General features: G+C 40.8%; 1 protein-coding gene across 2 annotated transcripts in view; it reads left to right on the top strand.

Annotated features, from left to right (window-relative positions):
* LOC142107749 (interferon-inducible GTPase 5-like) overlaps window positions 1–24012 on the top strand; it is a 54975-nt gene that overhangs the window by 6124 nt on the left and 24839 nt on the right. Inside the window, exon 2 of one of the 2 annotated variants that reach the window (XM_075191345.1) lies at window positions 4654–6910. The exons of the other annotated variant lie outside the window; for it this stretch is intronic. Coding sequence (XP_075047446.1) covers window positions 4686–5897 — 1212 coding nt within the window. The 5' untranslated portion in view covers window positions 4654–4685 and the 3' untranslated portion in view covers window positions 5898–6910. Of the gene's footprint in view, window positions 1–4653; window positions 6911–24012 lie in introns of those variants that run through there. 2 annotated transcript variants of the gene reach the window in all.

Below are 24012 nucleotides of genomic sequence, written 5' to 3'. Positions count from 1 at the left end.
TTGGGCACAATGGGCAGGTGCCCGGGGGCCCTGCAGCCCAGGGGGGCTCGTCGGAGGCAGCTCAAAAAAAGGAGACCAATGAGGGAGCCGGATCGCCAGCTGACCGCAAGGTAAGTATTTTCTTCTTCTTTTTTTTTTCAGTTTTTTTTTTTTAGCTGCCTCCGATGGGCCCCCCTGGGCTCCAGGGCCCATATATATACAATAATTTTTTTATTTTTTTTTCATATCTATATATGGGCCCCGGTGCACTGCTTTGCCCAGGGGCCCAAAATGTTGTCAAGAGGGCCCTGCATTTGGGTGTGAAGCTACTTATTACATTGCTTGGAGTATGGCTAGAATTGCAGTACTCAGCAGAAGGCTGACAGAGATTCATTCTAGTACTGCGCTAATCAAGGGACCCATTTGGTAAAGACGTTCGCTTGCAGGCACATTCCAAGTAATCATTGACAAAACTACCACAAAGAAGCCCATGTGGCAGTTTTACAGCCCAGTAGAGGGGGTCCAGCAATGCTGGTGCCACTGTGTGTATGTGGCTGACAAAAGAGTGCCCCCCTCCCTGAGGCTACTAGCCCCATGCGGAATAGCTCTCAAGATCTTCCTGACTTTCTGGGTTGTGGGACCTGGGCTAATAATAAGGTAGGAACCCCTGTAGTAGCAACTTTGCCAACCCAGTGGTCCCTTTAAAATGGACAGGTGTCTTTAACATTCCTGTCCATTCGACCAATAGACTAAAAAAAAAAGACACAGAATTGAACTCAATAAAAGAATTACCAAATCATAAATGTATCACTTTATTTTGCTATTTTTCTTTATTTTTTTCCAAATCAAAGAATGATCCACAACTTACTCCTCTTCACTGTTCTGTTACTCGACTATAGTCAATTTGTTTTGGTTGGCATTAATGTGCCAGTGCCATGTTCTTATGAGGATTTTTCTGGGATTTTTTCTTTTCCAGTTGGACTACACCAGGGGGTAAATGTATCAAGCTGAGAGTTTTCCAGCGGGTTTGAAAAGTGGAGATGTTGCCTATAGCAACCAATCAGATTCTAGCTTTCATTTTGTAGAATGTACTAAATAAATGATAGCTAGAATCTTATTGGTTTTTCAAACCCGCCGGAAAACTCTCAGCTTGATACATTTACCCCCAGATCAATAAAGAAAAAGAAAATAAGAGTAATTTCAAAAAATGTGAACAAAGGGTTTAGGGAGCCTTTTATTGAAATAAAGTTTATTTTAAAAAAATGGCACTCTTTTTTTTATAATGGACAGGGCTCCTGTTCATTATACTGAGACCACTGTGTCATCGCAGACTTATCAAACTCTATGAAACAGGATTAGAAGATAACGAGTTTCTTTTTGTTTCTATTATGCATAATAGGATGACTGAAAATGAGCAACCACACCAAAAATAAAAAAGACATGGAGGTAAATCTATTAACCAGCGAATATTTGGTGACGTTGCAGGAAAATTTAAAACAGCAATGTCTTTTCAGGCAAAACTTACCCCATGATCTTTATACCTCAACAAAGACAGGGAGCGCAAATGATGTTGACAGACATATACACAAATGTTTATACTCTTTTTTGCAGTGATAGTTCCAAGATTGCTTCCCTCACTTTCCCTGTGTCTTACCCTACTCCTTGGTAATCTCGTGGGTACGGAGGTAAAGGAACCAGGCGAATACTCCTGGGATACTGTCCACACACGTCCCCTGTTTGTTCCGGTGAGCGCTGTGTAGACTCCCTCTGGCGGCGGTTCCTGTCACTACAGTAAGCTGGATGTGTCAAAAAGCAGACTGATCAACGCGTTTCGTCCGATATGGACTTTCTCAAGATACTGCTGCACTATACTGCAAGGCTTTTTATCCATGCATCTTTATTCCTTTATTGGTTAAAAGTGTTAGATATCACTAATTAAAAGCTGGGATTATTTCCACAGGCACACATACTATGTGTCCTTTTACAATCTCATTCTACCTTTTAGATGTACAGACTTTCATTTTGTACATCCAGGATTATAAGGCACCAAGTTTAAAAATATAAAAAATATATAAAATAATATACTGTGTGTGTATATATACACATACATATATACACATATATACACATATACTTGTATACATACACATACATACATATGTATACACACACACCTATATAGATATCGATGATTGGTTTAAAAGGATCAATGTAAACTGAACATAAAACTGACCATATAATTGGAAGGTCGCCATTTTCTATAGTAAATTCCTGTTCCAAGCATTCAAGAGAAAAAAACAAATTATTAATCATAAAAATTTAATGATCATAAAAAATGACTCAACTCAAAATCCAAATTCAGACCATATGGGGCTCGTGTTCTCATATGGAAAATCCATCTGGATTCGGACCTGGCAATTTTCTGCACATGGTTTCCCCCTCTCCAATCTGGTCTTATGTGTTCTACTCCTACAAATTTTAGACCCTTCGGGTCTTGATTGTGCACTCTAAAAAAATGATCAGAGACACTATGGGTTTTAAGTCCCCTTTTGATATTATAGATGTGTTCTGATATCCTTTGTTTAAGCTTTCTTTTTGTCATCCCTACATACTGGAGGCCACAAGGGCACTCCAGCACGTATATGACTCCTTCGGTATTGCACGATATGTGAGTCTTAATTGGAAAGCATTGTGAGTTACTGATGGACTTTACTTCTTTTATACTTCTTGTGGTATTGATGTCAAGTTGTTTACATACATTACAGCCTAGGCAAAAGAAAATTCCTTTGACGTGTTATTGCCACTACTTCCCATTTGTGGTGGAATGCAACTTGCCGTAAGGATGGATTTGAGGGTACTTGCTCTCTTGTATATTATATTCGGTCTTGCTGAAACGATTTTACTACACTCTTCATCCATTTTTAATATGTGCCAATGTTTTTGAATGATAGATCTGAAGACACCTATATTGCTGTTACATTGCGAAATAAATCTAACTTCTTCAACATCAGAGGGAATTTTTTCTTTATATTCCAGTAGACTGCACCTGTCAATAGCTTTTACTTCATCTAAAGCTCTATTGACTCTGTTTACATCATAGTTCTGTTCAAGGAATTTCGTTTTGAGTGTCTCACTTTGTACATTGAATGTATCCATATCTGAACAATTCCGTTTTATACGTCTGAATTGGCTGCCTGGAATGTTATAGATCCATCTCCCTAGATGATTACTTGATGGAGGTACAAATTGATCACAATCCATTACTTTATGAAAAGTTTTGGTTTTGATTTCTTCATTTTCTATATATATGGTCAAGTCTAAAAAGGATATTTGTTGTCTGCTAGTTTCTACCGTAAATTCCATGTTCAATTGATTCCTATTCATATAATGAATAAATTCTTCCAGAAGGGATAGGTCACCCTCCCAAATGAAGAACAGGTCATCTATATACCTTTTCCAAATGATGAGATGTTGCTGGTATGGATTGTTCTCCCAGATATAATCATCTTCCCACTTGGATACGAATAGGTTAGCGTAACTGGGTGCAAAACGTGTACCCATACCTCGTTTTACATCTCAAAAAATGGATCAGCAAAATGAATATAATTGGTTTATAAATCATCACGCCACTGATTAAGGCATCAATCTACATCTCTTTGGATGTCAACAGGTTTTCATTCAAGCGTTCTGTAGTCAGACCATTTACAGAAAATGTATTTTATCTCAAGTAAAAATAATGTAACAGAATGCACTGGAGCATACCGCCCCAGTTTTAAGCAAACCAGCAAAAACATCTAATGAAAACATTACATTTAATATTAAAACAGTTTATGTTTCTACCCTCTTGGCAATCCTACTGCCATTGTCACTCTTTTGTCACTCCATTGTCACTCTTTTCACCCATTTTACAATAACACGCTGGGGGAGCAAAGGTGCCACTTTAGGGTTCACAATCTTGTTAACTACAGTGGCTCCCACAGCCCAGGAGTTTTGGAAGAGTCCCAGGGCCAGTATCAGACTTGACATGAAGGCCCCTCCCCAAGGAAAGTAAAATATCATGCCACTGTAGAGAGCTTAACCAGCCCACATCGGGCACATCGCCAGCCCACATAATTCATAACTGGTGTTTCACTAGTCCACCCTCCAACCACCTCAGGTCAGGGGGAGCTGGGAAATATTGGGCAGGTCTCTCTCTCAGTGAGGCACAATGGGGAATAACCCAGTATCCTGATTGGCTTGTTTGACACTGTCCAGAGCTGTTCAACATGGGATTGGTAGTCTCTGAAAGTGTAGGCATTTTTTTGTGTGTGTCCTCATATAGAGGCATAACCTCTTAAATTGACCAGCCTGGTTTCTACTATGTCAGGTGGGACCCACTCTTTTGGTTTCCCTGTAACAGTGGAAACTGGCCGATACTGTGTAGCACTGGAACTGGTTAAGGTTGGGGAGGGGGGCAACAAAGCTGTTTTTTGCTTATTTATTTATTATTATTTTACACAAGGCACTGTTTCTGGGATCTGCATATTTCATTAAAAGTACAGGACAAGACTTGATCTTTGCTATCTCCATATGTATAACAAAAATCAACCATGCTATGTGTAATATAATATTGTAATTGTTGCCTTTACTATGAGAGGATATTAAGGTCATTAATAAAAATGTTATGTTCTTCAGCACTTTCAAATAACAGAGTCTTACCTTAGAAGATGGAATCTGAAAAAATATCTGAGATGATTTCTGAAGAGGATATGCAGAAAATGAAAGATGTTTTAAAGGATGGTAATATTACAGAAGCTGTTTCCAGGATAAAGGAAGCTCTGGAGAAAGCAGATAATGTCCCAGTGAATATTGGAATAACTGGACCAACTGGATCTGGAAAGTCCACATTTATCAATGTTATGCGTGGTATTGTTGATGATGAAGATGAAGGTGCTGCTGAAACAGGATGTGTGGAAACCACCAGAGAGCCAACGGCTTATCCACATCCACAGCATAACAATGTTGTTTACTGGGATCTTCCTGGAATTGGAACTTCTAATTTCAAGGCAAATGATTATCTGAAGAAAGTTGACTTTCAAAAATATGATTTCTTTATTATTATTGCTAATGGACGATTTACAGAAAATGACATTCTACTGGAAAAAGCCATTCATGACCTGAAGAAAAGATGTTATTTTGCCCGATCAAAAATTGATAGTGATTTGGAAGCATCTCAAAAAAGAAGGCCAAAATCATATAATGAAGAGAATATATTGAAACAAATTCGGGAAGACTGCAATAAAGGCCTCAGTGGAAAAGGAGTTCTAGAAAATCATATATTCATCATCTCTTCCTTTTATCCTCTAAAGTATGACTTTCATTGCCTCCAGGAGACTCTAGAAAATGATCTTCCTACTATCAAAAGAGACATGTTTATACGTTGCCTGCCCAATATATCTGTCCAGGTGCTGGAAAAGAAACGGAAAGCTCTTAAAGCTCGGATTTGGCAGGTATCACTAATTTCAGGTGGAATTGCAGCCGTTCCAGTTCCAGGTCTTTCATTTGCTTATGATCTCACTGTCCTTATAGGAGCTATTCAAGTATTTCTGAAAGATTTTGGTCTTACCGAGCGTGATCTACAAAAAATGGCCATAATCTATAAAAAGGATGTTAATGATTTGAAATCTGTAATTAAAACCCCATGTTACAATACTACAATAAATAAGGCATTTGTCCTTAAACTTCTAGGTTCAGCTGCAACATTGCTTGTAGCAGCATCGTTAGTTGAGTATTCAATCAGTTTAGTACCAGCGATTGGCAGTCTGGTTGCAGGAGGCATGTCATTTGCTACTACCTACTGGTTATTGAATAAATTACTGAAAGATATTGGAGATGATGCAGTTAGAGTTCTTAACAAAGTTTTAGAGGATTATGTTTAGGGACAAATAATACATATTACAAAACATTATGGACCTGATTCAACAAGGAATGTAAATGCGATATGTGCCGTATTTAGTGTAAAATTGCTCTGCGCATGTCCAGGACCGCACCATATGCCAGTGAACGCAACAACATCCCATTCATCTTCGAGCGCAAAGGACCCTTATGACATCTTATGATTTCCGAATTTCAGAGACGGAACGGGGAGGGGAATGGGCGTATGTACACAGTTAATGTACAGTAATGGCGTGCCAAGCTCAAGTGCACGTAGCAACATCCAATTCATGTTTTGGGCATCTCAAAGGTACATGTTTTTCTGTCGTAGCAATTGCACCAGCTACAGGTCAGGTATAATTGCCAAATGATAGTGGTGACAATTGCATTTGTTAGAACATGCATTTGCAATAAGGAGCAAGTGTAAAAATGCACTTTATGCACAGTAGACATTAAGAACATCATGATGGATGTATTACATGGGGGACATAACAGAAGGAAAAACTTTTTTTATGTATTTTCATTAATGATTATAATATTAACAGGTGAAAATCATTGAATACTTTTTTTTTCTTCTGTGCTTTCTGCTTCAACTTTATATTACACATATGTATTGGACGTATCCTGCAAAGTATTGTGTCTGTCAAAGCAGAGCGCGCCTATACCCGAATTCAACAGGAGTGGTATGTTCAGGTCTGCTTGTACCTGGATGAGGACGTGCGTGTGCCCGAATTACGTGCATTTCAATTCAATATACAATTTACGTCCGTTTAGCGTGCCTTAATGAATCAGGTCCAATATGTATAAAACTTTCTTTGTAAAGTCTATTCATAATCATTGAAGTCAGGCTTCAGAATTTACAGATTATAAAGTCATTTTGTGCCCTAACCAGATCACTGCACAGTTGCTGATATGCTCAGGGCCGGTGCTAGGGTCCATGGCGCTCTAGGCATTTTGACAAAATCGGCGCCCCCCCCCCCCCGCAAAAATCGGCGCCGCCCCCCCCCCCCCTCAACCCGTCTTTCCTTACCTTGTCTCACCACCACCGCCTCTCTGCTCCGTCTCCTCCCCTCCACTCACTGACACTAGTGAGTGGAGGGGAGGAGACGGAGCAGAGAGGCGGCGGTGGTGAGCAATAGCCTCTTCCCCCCTCCCCTGTGCATCTGAATGATGTGCGGCGGCCGTGACAGGTATGGTCAGTGGTCGCCGCACAGTTTTAAAGTCATTTACATTCTGTGGCGCCCTCCAGGCGCCCTCCAGAGCCCGGCGCCCTAGGCAAGTGCCTAACCTTGCCAAATGGGAGCGCCGGGCCTGGATATGCTGCTCATAGCTATAGGTGACAAACAGCAAGATTATGTTCCTGACAAAATTAACCACACCAGACACCCCTTTTTAAACAAAGCACATGGTACAATTAGGCACATATTCTGTATTTTGGGGAACGTCGAACCACTCCATATTTCCTAAAAGAATGACTCCTTCTGGGGGTATATTTTGCATATAATAACTATTTTAAAAGCTGTTCAATAATACATGTATTATCGGCAGCTATATCATTTCTTACTGGCAGTGTTCTACTACCAAAACAATAACAGGCTCAATTACATAATAACAGCAAACAATTTTACCAATAGTGCAATATAAATCATTGAAACATTATTTAAAAATGGGAAAGATTTTCTTAGTAGCTACAAACTGACAGGGCAGCACAGTGGCCTAGTGGTTAGCACTTCTGCCTCACAGCGCTGGGGTCATGAGTTCAATTCCCGACCATGGCCTTATCTGTGTGGAGTTTGTATGTTCTCCCCGTGTTTGCGTGGGTTTCCTCCGGGTGCTCCGGTTTCCTCCCACACTCCAAAAACATACTGGTAGGTTAATTGGCTGCTATCAAAATTTACCCTAATCTCTCTCTCTCTCTGTCTGTGTGTGTATGTATGTTAGGGAATTTAGACTGTAAGCTCCAATGGGGCAGGGACTCATGTGAATGAGTTCTCTGTACGGCGCTGCGGAATCAGTGGCGCTATATAAATGGTGATGATGATGATGAACTGACAGAATCAGTGAAATGCAGAAGTTGCTTTTAATCTTTGAAACAGGAAAATCAGCAAATGATGAGATCATAAACAAATTATATTACCCAATTGTATTTCTTTCTTCATCTCACATACTGTAACTCTCTCTAATTTGTTCAGTCACAGCCATAACCAGGGGCACATTTCTGGTATTAATAAAACTGGATGACTTGATAAATATGTAAAAGTATGATTGAAACCTGACTTAAAATTTTCTACATAAAGTCAAAACTTCATGACAACCCTTTGTCCTGACAAAATTACCCCTTATTATAACAAATATATTTCATGACATACTGTATAAATTACACGGAAATTGAAAATTAACTTGGTTGACCTGTATATATGCACATATCCTTTAGCCTTTTCCTTTTACTTTGTCATAAAATTCCTCTGTGACTTATATGGGGGGTTATTTATACTCTTTCTCTGGTGCCTCGTACCAGAAAAAGGCTTTTTCCGTCTAGGATTGGAGCGCTTTCTGTGAAAAAGATTGTGTATTGGATCCAGTATACCATCAGATAAAAGACATGTTGGCAATTCTTGTACGTATGATTCTTGTATTTTATGTTTAAAGTGTTTGCAACGTATTACACTACTTGTGTCCTCTTTTTCTATTTTGAAACGGTATATTTGGATCTGCAGTATTCACCATTTCTTGTGCACATTGGTATGAGGCTAATTCACTTACGTAAAAAAAAAAACCTCACCAGCAATACAGGGACAGTCACGCAGCAAGTCAAAGTGATGGTATTTCATTCTGATTCGCTACCATACTGATTGCACTGAAGAATGCTGGGCGGCACTGCACACCCCCACTGCCAGTGTGAGATCCATTACAATTTCGGTACAGATACAAGGAGACCCAGGACACTGGGACAGAAACACTACAGAATCATTTCTGTCCATAATCGTGGGTCTTCCTGTATCTGTCCTAAATTATTTTTAAAAAATGGCTTTTCTTCGGGCTGGGGGCTGTGTATCACTGATTAGCCAGACTAACTAACTAACACTGGACTGACCAATGCATTTTTGATCAGAGCTCTTATCTGATTATTGCAGCATGTTATTAAAATCGACCATTATGTGTCGTGTATTTCAATGCTGTTGTCAGGTGATTTGCAGTGTTTGTTTTGTATTCTAGCTAGAAATAAATATATTTCTACTTACTTGTACTTATTAAAGCTTATATATATGTGCCGTTGGACTGTTGTTCATGTAACTATTTTTCTAATGATTATTGAAATCTTAAAGGACTAATGTGCACGCATTTTACTGATTAAATAAAGGAGACCATCTGTGACTCAAAGCCTTGGTTTTGTGGATCATTGTGTAAATAAAGAAAAGTTTTACAGAATTGCTACTTATTGTATTGTTAAAAACTGCGCCAGCTTTGTAGACTTCCCGTATAAAGTTTGAGAGATCTTCAGTTACAATGTTTCTCTTGAGTTCTCCACCTCCAAAACTAAAATAAATATTAATAATAAAGATGGTGTCACAATACGAAACAATTTAATACAATATAAATGAGAAAATATAATTAAAAATTGTCCAATCAAGGACCAATTTGTTTAAAAAATACAATATAGTTTTGTATATATGTATAAGTGTGCACACATATATCTCCACCAAACATACAAAATATACATCAACAAAAGACATAGGTAATAAGTATGTCTCTGACATGAACATAAACAGAATGGATTATAAATTCATATATCCATAAATTCACCACATACATAAGTATTAAAAGGTAATGTGCTAGATCGCTTCCTTTGTTTTTTCTTTTGAGTGTGGATGAGCAATCAGGAGATTAAGGAGTCCAGTAGAAGAGCAACACTCATCAGATTTCTACATGCGTGATGTCATTTGAATTATAGTAAGCATACATCCGAAAGGGGTGCCGGAAAAATAAGGAGACACGGGTGTTTTATTGTGTGACCACTCTTTGTGAAAAACGGGATTGGAAAATTTATGTTTTCACTTTAAATGTTAGTGGCACCAATTTGTATCAAACTTGCTACATCATTAGAAGCTTTCTATTACAGGTCATCCTTGTTTTACATTTCCGGTTAGACCGTCCACAAGGTCCCTGTAATGCATAAGAAGTGAGCGCCACAAAAGTATGTAATATTTCTATATGTACATATGTTTCACAAGCAAAGGTGGATGCTTGTATTCACATACTAGGCTGCACACCGAGTAGAGCGCCGTTGTGACAATTCTTTTTTATAACTCAAACAGGAGTACATTTGGTGACCCAATGGTAAGGGTTTTTTTGCGGACAATGTGCAATCGGCACATTCCCCAGTAGTTTGGGATGCATTCAAGGCCTTTTTACAGGGGACATTGATAGCTAGAGTGGCTGATATTAAACAGACTTCGAAGCATAGGGAGCGGGAGTGTAACAATCCTGACCAGGTTTTGTTACTTTCCCTGTCTGCTCTGTTTTTCTGTGCATCACATGACTCACCCTCAGTGCGGGTCACTCTACCTGCTCTATTTAAACTCAGCACTGACATCTGCTCACTGTCAGTGCAACTTGTTGCTAACCTGATTCCTTGGACTCCTGTGTATCCTGACCCTGTGTCTTTCCTGTGTTTGAGTTTCATTTCTCTACCTGTGCTGGAGCACTTCCACTGGGTCTCCCCTGCTGCAAGTATCATCTTGTGCATATTACCAAGACTTTGTTTTCCCTCTATTGTGCCTCTACTGATTCACAGCCTGCTGCAAGTCTGTTCATGTGCATATAACAAGACTGCTATTGTGTTTATCACCTTGTCATGCTCTGCCGTGGCTAATTGACATCTGCATATCATCATCTGCATATTTATATATATATATATATATATATATATATATATATATATATATATATATATATGTTTTATCAATCATTGAAGTACTGAAGAACTACACTGTGTCTTGCCTCCTTATTCTGAACCTAGTAGACTCAGCATCAGGTCGTGTACAGGCCTGCTCTGACTATCAGACCTGTAAATACCAGCACCGTAACAAGGAGTTGAAGAGTAACTGTAAACTTTTAGAGTTGAAATATGTTAATACTAGATCTGAATGTAGTTGACGGTTATGGCAGGTGGCCCAGAAGGAATGGATTGATTATGTAACTGATAAATCTAAACATAAACTCCTTTTCTCCAAACATGCATAATACGCACAGGGTGATATAAATGGCGGTTTTGTGGCATATTTGGAGCGGATTGAAAAAATTGATGCAGCAGGTACATTTATAATGGGTGGTAGAGAGGAAAAGCAGTATTTGATGCAAAATATTGTTGGGGTATTTTATGAATACTTCACAACGGTGTATAAGTCTCGGATTCACTATAATTCAAGTACTTTGCATAATTATTTATATATGGTTTCTCTTCTTCTGCTTTCAATTGATAGTATCACGCTTCAATGTTAATCACAGCTATGAAGCCCAGGATGTGAAGAAAAAATAAAGGTGTTTATTGATCAGAAAATACAGGAAAATAGTACAAACCAAATATTGCTGATACTGCACAGGGATTTCTGAAAAGGCTGAATAATGGTTTAAAGGAATACTGCGGATGCAGGTAGAATGTTAAGTCGAGAGAGATTGGAGTAGTGTTGTCAGCAGCAGTATGTGAAAGTCCGAGAGCACAGGAGCAGCAGGAGAACTAAACCATAAGAAAAGGCAAATTAAAACAACAATTACCAGTGCAGGAAATAGAGAGAGACATGTATAAATAGGGAACCACCAGTTGCAAGAGGTGACTAGTCCAACAGGTTAACCCCTAGTAGTGAGAAGGATAAAAGCACAATAGCAGCACCTCTGGTGAATTAGAGGTACTGCCATAATATATGCAATGAAACACAATAATAAATTCCAATCCAGTCCCAGAGGAAGAAGCTGCCGAGATGAAGCAGCATCCTGAGGCGATGCTGCAAAGGAAGCGAGGCAGATCCTGGAGATTTCAGGGAATATTTAGACTCCCATTTACCTTTGAGGAAGTTGATGCAGCTCGCACGTCGTTTCCTAATGAAAAGGCTTCTGGAGTAGATGGGATACCAGTCGATTTGTATAAAAAGTATCGCTCTTTTTATGGCCCTAGACTGTTCAGTGAGCTTTGTGAGGCTGGTACTCTATCATTATCTATGGCAGAGGCGATAGTGGTTGCATTGCCAAAATCAGGTAAATATTTATTATATCGTGAATTTTAACGCCCTATTTTCTTATTAACAACAGACATTAAAATATCTAAATTTAACAGACGTTAAAATCTCTTAATTACTGGCATTGAAGTTAAATAGAGTTATACTGGAATTGCTACATGCTGATCAGATGAGATTTATGCCTGGTATATATTGCCCTGTCATCCATATGGATCAATATGCATACACATCTATCTAGGCAATGTGATAGAGGCCTTTGCTGGGGGAACACTATGAATGACTGAGCCCGCAGGTGCCCAGCTCTTAGAGCCGCAAGCAGAAATATGCGTTAAAATTACTGTACTAAAGAATTTTGTATAAAAACATTTTTTGGTTTGTTCATTGAATATGATATATTGTTGAGGTATTGAACTGTTATTTGCGATAATCTTTGTCTTGTTTGTTTTTTATTTTTGTTGGAAAATTAATAAAATGATATTAAGTAAAAAAAAATAAACTTTTAAAAGGATAACGCACTAGATATTTCTCATACATTGTCACACAAAAACACACCCCATCTCTCAAACACACATTTCTCTTACATACTGACACACACACTCATATGCACACAAACTGACTCACACTTTCATACACACCGACACATAAACTGCCATACACTGACCTCTTCCTGGTGTACTGCTTCCAGCTTCCTCCATGGCAGTATGAGTAGGGGATATGTCTGTGCTCTGATTGGCTGAGTGACTGTGTTAGCCAAACAGAGCACAGCATAGGCAACGAGGAGTTCCTGCAAAAGCAGGAAACTCCTCTGCATTACAGATACACACAGGCTGCTCCTATACTTCTTCCTCCATGGTGCACTGGTGACCGCATTCTTGCCCTGCCACCTAGGGAAAGGTGGAAAAGCCATCAGGCAGTTGGACCCCCTGTGGAAAACCCTGGTAACCCGGTGGACCAGTACAACACTGGAAAGCACCCTAGTGAACGCCATACTATACATCCGCCATACCGCATCCGACCCTTCCTCTCATAAGATGCCACCAAAACCATCATCCATGCACTCATCATCTCCCGCCTTGACTACCACAACCTTCTCCTCACTGGCCTCCCCCTCTCCCATCTCGCCCCCCTCCGCTCTGTACTCAATGCGGCTGGTAGACTCAACTTTCTCTCACGCCGCTCCTCCTCTGCCTCCCTTCTCTGCCATTCCTTGCACTGGCTCCCTTTCCCCTACAGAATCCTCTTTAAACTTCTTACCACCACCTACAAAGCTCTCTCCCAGTCTACTGCCCCCTATATCTCTAACCTCCTCACCATTCACACTCCCGCCTGCTCCCTACGCTCGGCAAATGACTGTCGCCTCTCCTCCACTCTACCTCTTCCCACTCCAGAATCCAAGACTTCTCCCGCGCTGCCCCCCTACACTGGAATTACCTCCCTTGCTCCATCTGTCTCGCTCCCAGTCTGTGCTCCTTCAAACGAGCACTCAAAACCTACCTGTTCCTCAAAGCCTACCAACCTTCCACCTAGCCCCCTCATCTCCTCCGCCCGTTCTCCCCTCTCTCCCCTGGTCGCCTTTTCTCTCCCCCTGGCATCACTGCCTCCCTTTCGTGCCTGTTTCGTCCACCCTCCCTTAGGATGTAAGCTCGAATGAGCAGGGCCCCTCTCCCCTCCTGGCTTCATACCCATTCTTCTGCTCCGTATTTACTCCATTTGTCTGCCTGGAGCTTCTGAAGCATTGGTACTTTGCGTTTACTGTTCTATACTGTTTCACCCTGTAATGTTTACTGTTTGTACTATGTACGGCGCTGCGGATACCTTGTGGTGCCTAACAAAAAAAGGATAATAATAATAATAATAATAATAATAATATACAGAGTGCATTCTTGTGAATGTTATACAAAAAACAGAGAATTCTAGGGACACAGTAAACATCCTAATGACTGCAATACAATACAGACAGCATCCTAGTGACCACCATGCAATTCAGAGAGCATTCAAGGGCCTATACACAATACAGAGTGCATCCTAATGACCAGCAATAAGGAGAGAATCCTAGTGACCACCATATGATACAAAGTACATTCTTAAAACCGATGTACAATACTGAGAGCATTCTTGTGACCATAATACAACACGAAGTATCCTTCGGCGATTAAATTTAAAGCGGCACTGCCTTGTAAAGGGAAACTTCCCATTATAATGCAGCGCCGCTTTAAATTTAATCGCCGAAGACGCTGAACACGCCGGAGTTGAAGAATCCGGACATTAATACATTTACCCCCTAGTGTTAGAATCTAGAATCCTGGAGGATCTCTCAAAACATGCAAACACATTTTCTCTCATTCTCTCTTTCTCAAAGCCACTGGGATAGCCCTCAAATTAGTCCCAATTTCGTGTTATTGCTCTGGGGAAGCCAGATTAATTCATTCTAGTTTGTCTCCATGTTTGTGAGATTTTAGTGCTATGTTTCTCAGTTTTACTGTAATTGCAGGAGTTAAAAGTGTGGAGGATGATAAGGAAAGAAGAAACTGCTTTCCACCCATCCACCAGAACCAAGACAAATTCCTGTTATATTTATTGTAACTTACACATCCAGGCACTGAAAACATTCCAGGAGCATTTGTCATTGTTGTAGAAACATAGAAACATAGAATTTGACAGCAGATAAGAACTTCTTGGCCCATCTAGTCTGCCCATTTTTTTTATTAACCTATGGTAACCTCAAATCATTACAGATCAACACGGGCTGCTCCTATAATTCTTCCTCCATGGTGCACTGCACCATTGAAATATTGTGGGGGCCCTAATGGGCCAGTTCTAACCCCTTTAAGGGGTATATAACTGTTTGTGTGTTGTTTATGCGAATTTACATTGCATGGGTTTTCTTCACCTTGGTCCTTTAATCTTTTTTTAGGATATTCGTATGTCTATCACAAGCATGTTTAAATTGCTCTACTGTATTAGCCTCTACCACCTCTAATTGGAGGCTATTCCACTTATCCACTACCCTTTCTGTGAAGTCGTTTTTCCTTACTCTGAACTTGCTTCCCCCCAGTGTCAGTACATGTCCTCGTGTTCTAATACTTCTCTTCCCCCCAGTGTCAGTGCATGTCCTCGTGTTCTAATACTTCTCTTCCCCCCAGTGTCAGTACATGTCCTCGTGTTCTAATACTTCTCTTCCCCCCAGTGTCAGTACATGTCCTCGTGTTCTAATACTTCTCTTCCCCCCAATGTCAGTACATGTCCTCCTGTTCTAATACTTCTCTTCCCTCCAGTGTCAGTACATGTCCTCGTGTTCTAATACTTCTCGTCCCTCCAGTGTCAGTACATGTCCTCGTGTTCTAATACTTCTCTTCCCCCCAGTGTCAGTACATGTCCTTGTGTTCTAATACTTCTCTTCCCCCCCAATGTCAGTACATGTCCTCCTGTTCTAATACTTCTCTTCCCCCCCCCAGTGTCAGTGCATGTCCTCGTGTTCTAATACTTCTCTCCCCCCCAGTGTCAGTACATGTCCTCGTGTTCTAATACTTCTCTTCCCTCCAGTGTCAGTACATGTCCTCGTGTTCTAATACTTCTCGTCCCTCCAGTGTCAGTACATGTCCTCGTGTTCTAATACTTCTCTTCCCTCCAGTGTCAGTACATGTCCTCGTGTTCTAATACTTCTCTTCCCTCCAGTGTCAGTACATGTCCTCATGTTCTAATACTTCTCTTCTCCCCAGTGTCAGTACATGTCCTCGTGTTCTAGTACTTCTCTTCCCCAGTGTCAGTACATGTCCTTGTGTTCTAATATTTATTTTCCTTTGTAGAATGTTTCCCTCCTACAGTGTTAAAACCCTTGATATATTTGAAAGTTTCTATAATTTCTCCCCGTTCCCTTCTCAACTCCAAACTCCATACATATTAAGATCTTTTAATCTTTCTGGGCAAGTTTTGTGCTCTATGCTGTGCACCATTTTAGTTGCCCTTCTTTGTACAGTCTCTAATGTATGTATATCCTTCTGGAGATATGGCCTCCAGAACTGAACACAGTATTCTAGATGAGGCCGTACCAATGACCTATACAGTGGTATTATTACTTCTTTCTTTCTGCTACCGATTACTCTCCCTATGCAAATAAGCATCTGACTCGCCTTCCTCATTGCTTTATTACAGTATTGAACAGTTATATGTTATAGTCTGTGTTTTGTTTGTTTTTTTTGTTTGAAAATAAATAAAATTATATGAAGTAAACAATAATTCAACTTTTGAAAACATAATGTATTAGATATTTATCATACATTTTGACACAAAAACACACCCCATCTCTCAAAGACACTTTTTCTTACACACTGACATATTACTCATACATATTGACACACACTCTCAGGCACACAAACTGACTCACACTTTGATATACACTGATACATAAACTGCCATACACTGACCTCTTCCTGGTGTGCTGCCTCCAGCTTTCTCCATGACAGTATGGGTAGGGGATGTGTCTGTGCTCTGATTGGCTGAGTGACTGTGTTAGCCAATCAGAACACAGCATAGACAATGAGGAGTTCCTCCATAAGCAAGAAATTCCTCTGCATTACAGATCAACATGGGCTGCTCCTATAATTCTTCCTCCATGGTGCACTGCACCATTGGAATATTGTGGGGGCCCTGGTGGGCCAGTTGTAACCCCTTTAAGGGGTATACAACTGTTTGTGTGTTGTTTGTGAGAATTTACGTTACATGGGTTTTCTTCACCTTGATGGACGTTTCCAGCAACAACTTCTTCTTCCATGCTACAGTAGAGAGACAGGAAGTTCCAAAACCCCAATACACAATGATGACACAAATAAAATAAAATCACTGTACAGTTATTTTACGGGAACCCTTTCATGCAGTACAGCATCCTTCAAGTGAAAGGTTAATGTCACCCTGCATAAATAGCAAGATCATTGTGGCAAACACAGTATCACATTAAACAGCAAAATGCAACATGGAATATATAGTTTCCAATTTAACAGTCAGCGTCTAAAGAAGGTAAATGCAACTTTTAAAAGGCAATCCAAACTGTTGTTACTTCACAAATATATTATATGTATTATAGTTATAGTTGTATATATAGTTGTATTATATTTGTATTATAGTTGTTTCTTGCCTGGTAGGGCTTTGATGGTGCTCATAAATGTTAATTAAAACTGCTTGCAAGCTTTCTAAATCCTGAACTGGAAACACTGTATAACCGGCCGGTCCTGAGCACTACTTTTGCTTGACGCCATTAATACGCTGTTAGATATGATGGGACACAGTTTTACTGATGCATTACAGGGGCAGCCAGAGCGGATATTCCTATTAGGCACAGCTACTGTTTCGTAGCCGGACTTGGGAATACATGACTCACCGACTCTTGTATTTATCTTAAAGTATTTCGCTGGATGACAGAACAAAATTGCCGACTCCATAGGTCACTAATGCTGGACGGTCTCTAACTCTTCTTCCTTATAGCTCTTAATATATACATATTCTGCAGTTTCTGTCACTGTTTTGTGACAACCTCCTTTCTGGGTGGGATAATTAATTCTATATAAGTTTAACTCTGCCAAACTAACTTGTCATTGCTGCAGCAGAAATTACCTCACAGATACACACAAACTATGGTGGTTGCCTTCTTTTACTGTATGCTCATGACTCCCAGTGGCGCACGCAGGGGGGGGGGGGGTTTCTGGGTCTCCAGAAACCCCCCCCATCCGCTAAAAAGTGCCCTACATATCGGCACTGTAGTATACAGCAGCCGCGGCGCTGTCTAAGATGCGGCCGCGGCGGTGCTGTATTGTATACAGCACCGCCGCGGACGTTTCTTTGACAGCGCCGCGGCTGCTGTATACTACAGCGCAGCAGGTCTCTATGATTTATTTTTTTTTTTTCGGGGGCGGAGGAAACCCCCCCTGAAAAATCCTCTGTGCGCCCCTGAATCCTGGTCACAGGGAATATTCACCCAGTCCAGTAGAATAGCTATATCACACTCCTCAGCGTACAGGCTCCATTACCCAGCTTCCGGGACCTTCTCCCTCTCACTGGCAGTCAGCTGACTGTCACCATGGCAACGGTGATGGGGTTTTTTTTTCTCAGGTGGCTCTCACAGTACTCTCCTCCTCTCTCTGCAGGTCACGTGGTTACATCCCACAAACACAGTCAGCGGGTTGTCACCATGGCAACAGTGACAGTTTGTTTCTCTCAGGTGGCTCTCACAGTACTCTCCTCCTCTCTCTGCAGGTCACATGGTTACATCCCACAAACACAGTCAAATGGCTGTCGCCAGGGCAACAGTGACAGTTTGTTTCTCTCAGGTGGCTCTCACACATAGGGGGGTATTCAATTGTTAGCGAGTTCCGCTAAATACTCGCGCTCTAAAAATATTACCGTTAATACGGTAATATCTCGCTGGATTTCATCTCGCAGCTCCCTGAGCTGCGAGCTAAAATCCAGCGAGTAAATTACCGTATTAACGGTATTTACGCGCCTATTACCGTATTAACAGTAATATTTTTAGAGCGCGAGTATTTAGCGGAACTCGCTAACAATTGAATACCCCCCATAGTTACTTATAACAAGCGGAATTGGGCTTCTTTTTTGTGAAGTTGCAGGGTTTTTTTCACTGCCGCGGGTAGCTTGTTTTTGGGCTTGGAGACGTTCTCCAAGTCTACAGGCTGCATAATCGTTTTTTGGGGGGGTTTTTCCTGTTACTATTTTGTGATTGGTGCATTCAGGTTTTTTTTTATTGTGGGCGGGTTGTGCAGCGACATCCTCCAATGAAGTGGTGCTTTGTGGGTGGGCGGAGTCAGAGGAGGACATGGAATAAAACACAGGAAGACGGATCTACAGCAACCTACTGAAATAAGTGCTATGACAGACACAGGATCGCTGCACTTATAGCAGGTAACACTGATATATAACACCCTCCCCTCCTATTCAGTAAGCTGATCATGTCAGAAGACTGCTTATACTGTTATATCATGGGGCTGTGTGGTATAGCCATACCCGTGTCCTAAATTACAGCATTTGCTTTTTCATTTGCCATATCAGTGTATAAATGTGTCCTCTTGTGTTTATAAAGGTTTTCTAAATGGAGATTCAGTGTAGAAATTAGATGTTATAGAAAAGGACGGCCCCCTGTAAGTTGGGCTTTTTAAGACTGGTTTGGGCTTGTTTTTCACTTAGCGGTTGCTTGTTTTTCATTTCAGAGTTGGCAACCCTGCTCACAGTACTCTCCTCCTCTCTCAGCAGGTCCCATGGGTACATCCCACACACACAGTTTTCCATGAACTCTTAGTTATAGATTTCCCCATCTTACTTAAGTGATAGCCCCATTCCAGATTATATATAGTCCTTTTGTATTGAGTCACTAGATCCTGAGTGGGGTATCACACAGTCCAACGCTGGAAAGCACCCAGTGAACGCCATACAATACAGAGTGCATTCTTGTGACAGTCATACAAAAGACACAGTATTCTAGGGACACAGCAAACATCCAAATGACTGCAATACAATACAGATAGCATTCTAGTGACCACCATACAATGCAGAGAGCATTCAAGGGCCTATACACTATACAGTGAGCATCCTAGTGACTGTCATACAATACAGAGTGCATCCTAGTGACCACCATACCATACAGAGACCACCATATAATTCAAAGTGCATTCTTGTGACCGACATACAATACTGAGAGCATTCTTGTGACCATAACAGAATACAAAGCATCCTAGAAAGGGTGAGAGGAAGTGGCCACCAAGGAGGAGGTAGGGGCCGACCGTTGTAGCAATAGGACTCGCATGGCCACTACCTTGAAAACAAGACAAGGGTGGCTCTGATGATTCCGAGCAGTCCCACATCATGTAAAAATTTAATCTTCTTTTTGTTTTTAAATCGGATAGTAAAAAAAAGACCTCCATGCAGTCCCATGATACTACCGATAAAATTCCCGAAAGGCCAAGGCCTCATCAACCCCTATGAAATTTCTGTAAGACAGATTTTTATTATAATAAAAGTACCAGTGTTAGAATCTGGAATCCTAGAGGATCTCTCAAAACACGGCAAACACATTTTCTCTTATTCTCTCTTTCTCAAAGCCACCGTGATAGCCCTCAAATTATTGATTACACCTTTGGGTGTTATTAAAGGTGTCAGCTGTGTTTGGTGGATATGAAGCCACAAACGCTTTTAACTTAAACAGGTTGCTGTTTATTGAACTTAACAACAGATGATATATGCAGGTACTTACAGTTGGCAGCTTGTAATAGTACAGCAGGCAATCAGCACAGTGGCCTAGTGGTTAGCACTTCTGCCTCACAGCACTGGGGTCATGGGTTTGATTCCCGACCATGGCCTTATCTGTGTGGAGTTTGTATGTCCTCCCTGTGTTTGCGTGGGTTTCCTCCGGGTGCTGCGGTATCCTCCCACACTCCAAAAACATACTGGTAGGTTAATTGGCTGCAATCAAAATTGACCCTAGTCTCTCCCAATCTGTCTGTGTGTGAGTGTGTGTCTATATAAGGAAATTTAGACTGTAAGCTCCAATGGGTCAGGGACTGATGTGAACGAGTTCTCTGTACAGCGCTGTGGAATTAGTAGCGCTATATAAGTAAATGATGATGATGATGATGATGATTAATCAGGTAGTAACAGTATTGTATGTAATATACACTCTTATGCACATATACAGATGCAGGAAGGTTTGAAACACTGCACGTCCGTGCAGATTTATACTGTGCGCAGACAAACTCTCCTATTATGGTTAGGGGAAACAACGGTCACTATATTAAGTCTTTTGGGGGTCTTATACTATATAGGCAGACAGCTCCTAATGCTACAACTTGTCTCTGTTTTAGTATGGATGGAAGTAATGTCGCGAAAGCCGAGCTTCTGGTTTGCACATGCTCTGTAGCGCCTTCAGGACACAGATGTCCTGCCCCACTTCCGGTCCACTAGACCACTGGGGAAATGGGCTGTCAATCAAACAGGGAGACAGAGCGTAGGTCTCACATTCTAACACATTTAAGACCCAATTTCATGTTATTGCTCTGGGGAAGCCAGATTAAATCACTCTAGTTTGTCTGCATGTTTGTGAGACTCTAGTGCTATGTGTCTCATTCCTCTTGTAATTGCAGGAGTTAAAAGTGTGGAGGATGATAATGATAAGGAAAAAAGCAACTGCTTTCCACCCGTCTACCCGAACCCAGACAAATTCCTCTTTTATTTATTGTAACTTACACATCCAGGCACTGAAAACATTTCAGGTGAATTTGCCAATGTTATATAGGAGCAGAGAAAGCAAAAGTTTTAATACAGCATTTGTATTATTTTTTTGCTATAGTAAGAAATAACTATATATACATAGACACAAGTTGCGATGCACTGTGTGTTCTGACACCTTTGTATCATAGCCAGTATTAACTTTCAGTAATTTGTGCTACGGTAGCTCTTCTTTGGGATTGGACCAGATGGGCTAGCCTTCACTCCCCATGCACACCAATGAGCCTTGGGCGCCTTTGACCCAGTCACCGGAACACAGAACCGTAACTTAGAATTCTAGCGCCCTGGGCGAGAAAGACAAATGCCGCCCCCTAGTCCTCAATTTTAACCAAAGTAACCTAAAATATTCCTAAATTGCGCCCCCCTTCAGCATTGCGCCCTGGGCGGTCGCCCCTGTCGCACAGCCCTAGTTACGGCCCTGCCGGAACACCATATGTCCATTCTTGGACCACTTTTGGTAGGTACTAACCACTGTCAGCACATCAGGGCAACATCTGTTCAACCTGGTCTGTCAGTCATATATATGCATACACGCTATATGGACAAAAGTATTTGGTAATCATTGAAGAGAGGTGTTTCAATCAGAAAAATCAAGCACCTAGCCATGCAGTCTCCATTTGTGAACATTTGTGATACAAAATAGGTAGTTCTGAAGAGCTCAGTGACTTCAAGAGTGCCCTGACCTCAACCCCATCAAACACCTTTGGGATGAACTGGAACGGAGATTGTGAGCCAGGCCTTCTCGTCCAACATCAGTGCCTGACCTCATAAATGCTCCTCAGAATGAATGGCCACAAATTGTGTGGAAAGCCTTCCAAGAAGAGTGGAAGCTGTTTTTGCTACAAAAGGGGGACCGACTCCATATTAAAGTAGATGCATTTGAATACAATGTCATTACACTCCCTGTTGGTGTAATGGTCAAGCGTCCGAATACTTTTGTCCATATAGAGTGTAATATATATATATATATATATATATATATATATATATATATATATATATATATTGCTGCAACAGAAGAACAAGCAGGGCGCCTCTAAGTGATATATCAAATATACAACGTGGAATGGAGCAATAACATGCGTACCGTGAGGTAGACAACGATGGGTCTTTAGGAGATAGTGGAGTAGTCTTTGCTGTACTTGTAGTCCTCCAGATCTCCACCGATCAGTACCAAAATGCGGAAAAAGCAAACATAGTATAACTCTGTAGTATTCTTAATGAGGGCAATATCACCAAATTCCCCACAATCCTATGGGGTGTGTGGGATTGGTATCCCAAGATTACCAATTAAATGACACCCATATAAGTGCAGAAAAAACATCAAAATCTGCGTACCAGATAGCATGGAGTATCCCACTTCTGGAGAATATTAAAACATGTGCAACACCAATGACTTCACAGTCACAACCTCATCCAGATGGCGAGAATGCATAAGATTGAAAAAAAGGAAGATATTTTGGTATGCATATAAAAGATTTAATAAAATATAATAAAAGCACTCACATGAGGAATTGAAAAACACACTGGATACAGCTCAACGCGTTTCGTCTTGCACCACTCAAGACTTCATCAGGAGCATAAGATATGATCCTGTACGCTCCATCTACAACTGATGGTTCACGTGAGAAGCGTGTACTATTGCTGGCTCTTAACTGCCTGAACAGCCGCTTGGTTCACGATACAGCCTGGAGAGAGTCATTGCACTAACTGGACCCAAAAGACACAGCGGAGTTTGTTCTGTGCAGGTCTAGCATCTCCGGAGGGAGAAGTATTATCTACAAGCCGTATGAACAGCTCTTTTGACGGATCACTACGAATCAGGCTGGGATTGTGAAGCTATTGATGCTGCATATGCCTTAAGTACCTAGACGTGAGATCTACATGATTTCTGGTACGCAGATTTTTATTACATATTTGCTGCACTCATTTGGGTGTCCTGTACATGATAATCTGAGACTACAATCTCAGACACTCCATAGGATTGTGGGGTATTTGGTGAACGGCCCTTACCAATTACATGTCAGTGTTACACTATGTTTGCTCTTTCCATATTGTGTGACTGATTGGTGGAGATTTGGAGGACTACAAGTACAGCAGAGACTGCTCCATTTTTTCCTGGAGACCCATTGCTGCTTACCTCACGGTACGCCTATTATTACGCATTTCCACTTTGTATATTTGATATTCCACTTAGAGGCGCTCCGCCTGTTCTTGTATTACAGCATTGCATCCGTCCGGACCAACCATCTGGTTTCAGGCTACTGAGGCTGCCACTCTCAAAAGAGTCAAATGATTTTTTTATGGATTGTATATGTGGGACTGATATTATATTATTCTGATTCAAAGTTGTCACGCTGTGGTGATTAGCGCCAGATATATCTTCTATTTGATTATATATATATATATATATATATATATATATATATATATATATATATGAGATTATCATGTGTGTTTGGGTGTACTACACCATGTGGGCTATTATTGATATCTCTGTATAAGGTACACAACTACTGTACAGATATAAAGATCATCGGATTATATACAGATAGACTCAAAATTGCATTCTATCTATCACGGAGTCTATTATGAGGTCTTT

The sequence above is a fragment of the Mixophyes fleayi genome, chromosome 11 (assembly GCF_038048845.1).
Source record: "Mixophyes fleayi isolate aMixFle1 chromosome 11, aMixFle1.hap1, whole genome shotgun sequence".
Taxonomy (NCBI): Eukaryota; Metazoa; Chordata; class Amphibia; order Anura; family Limnodynastidae; genus Mixophyes; species Mixophyes fleayi.
This window is presented reverse-complemented; position numbering and strand designations above follow the sequence as displayed.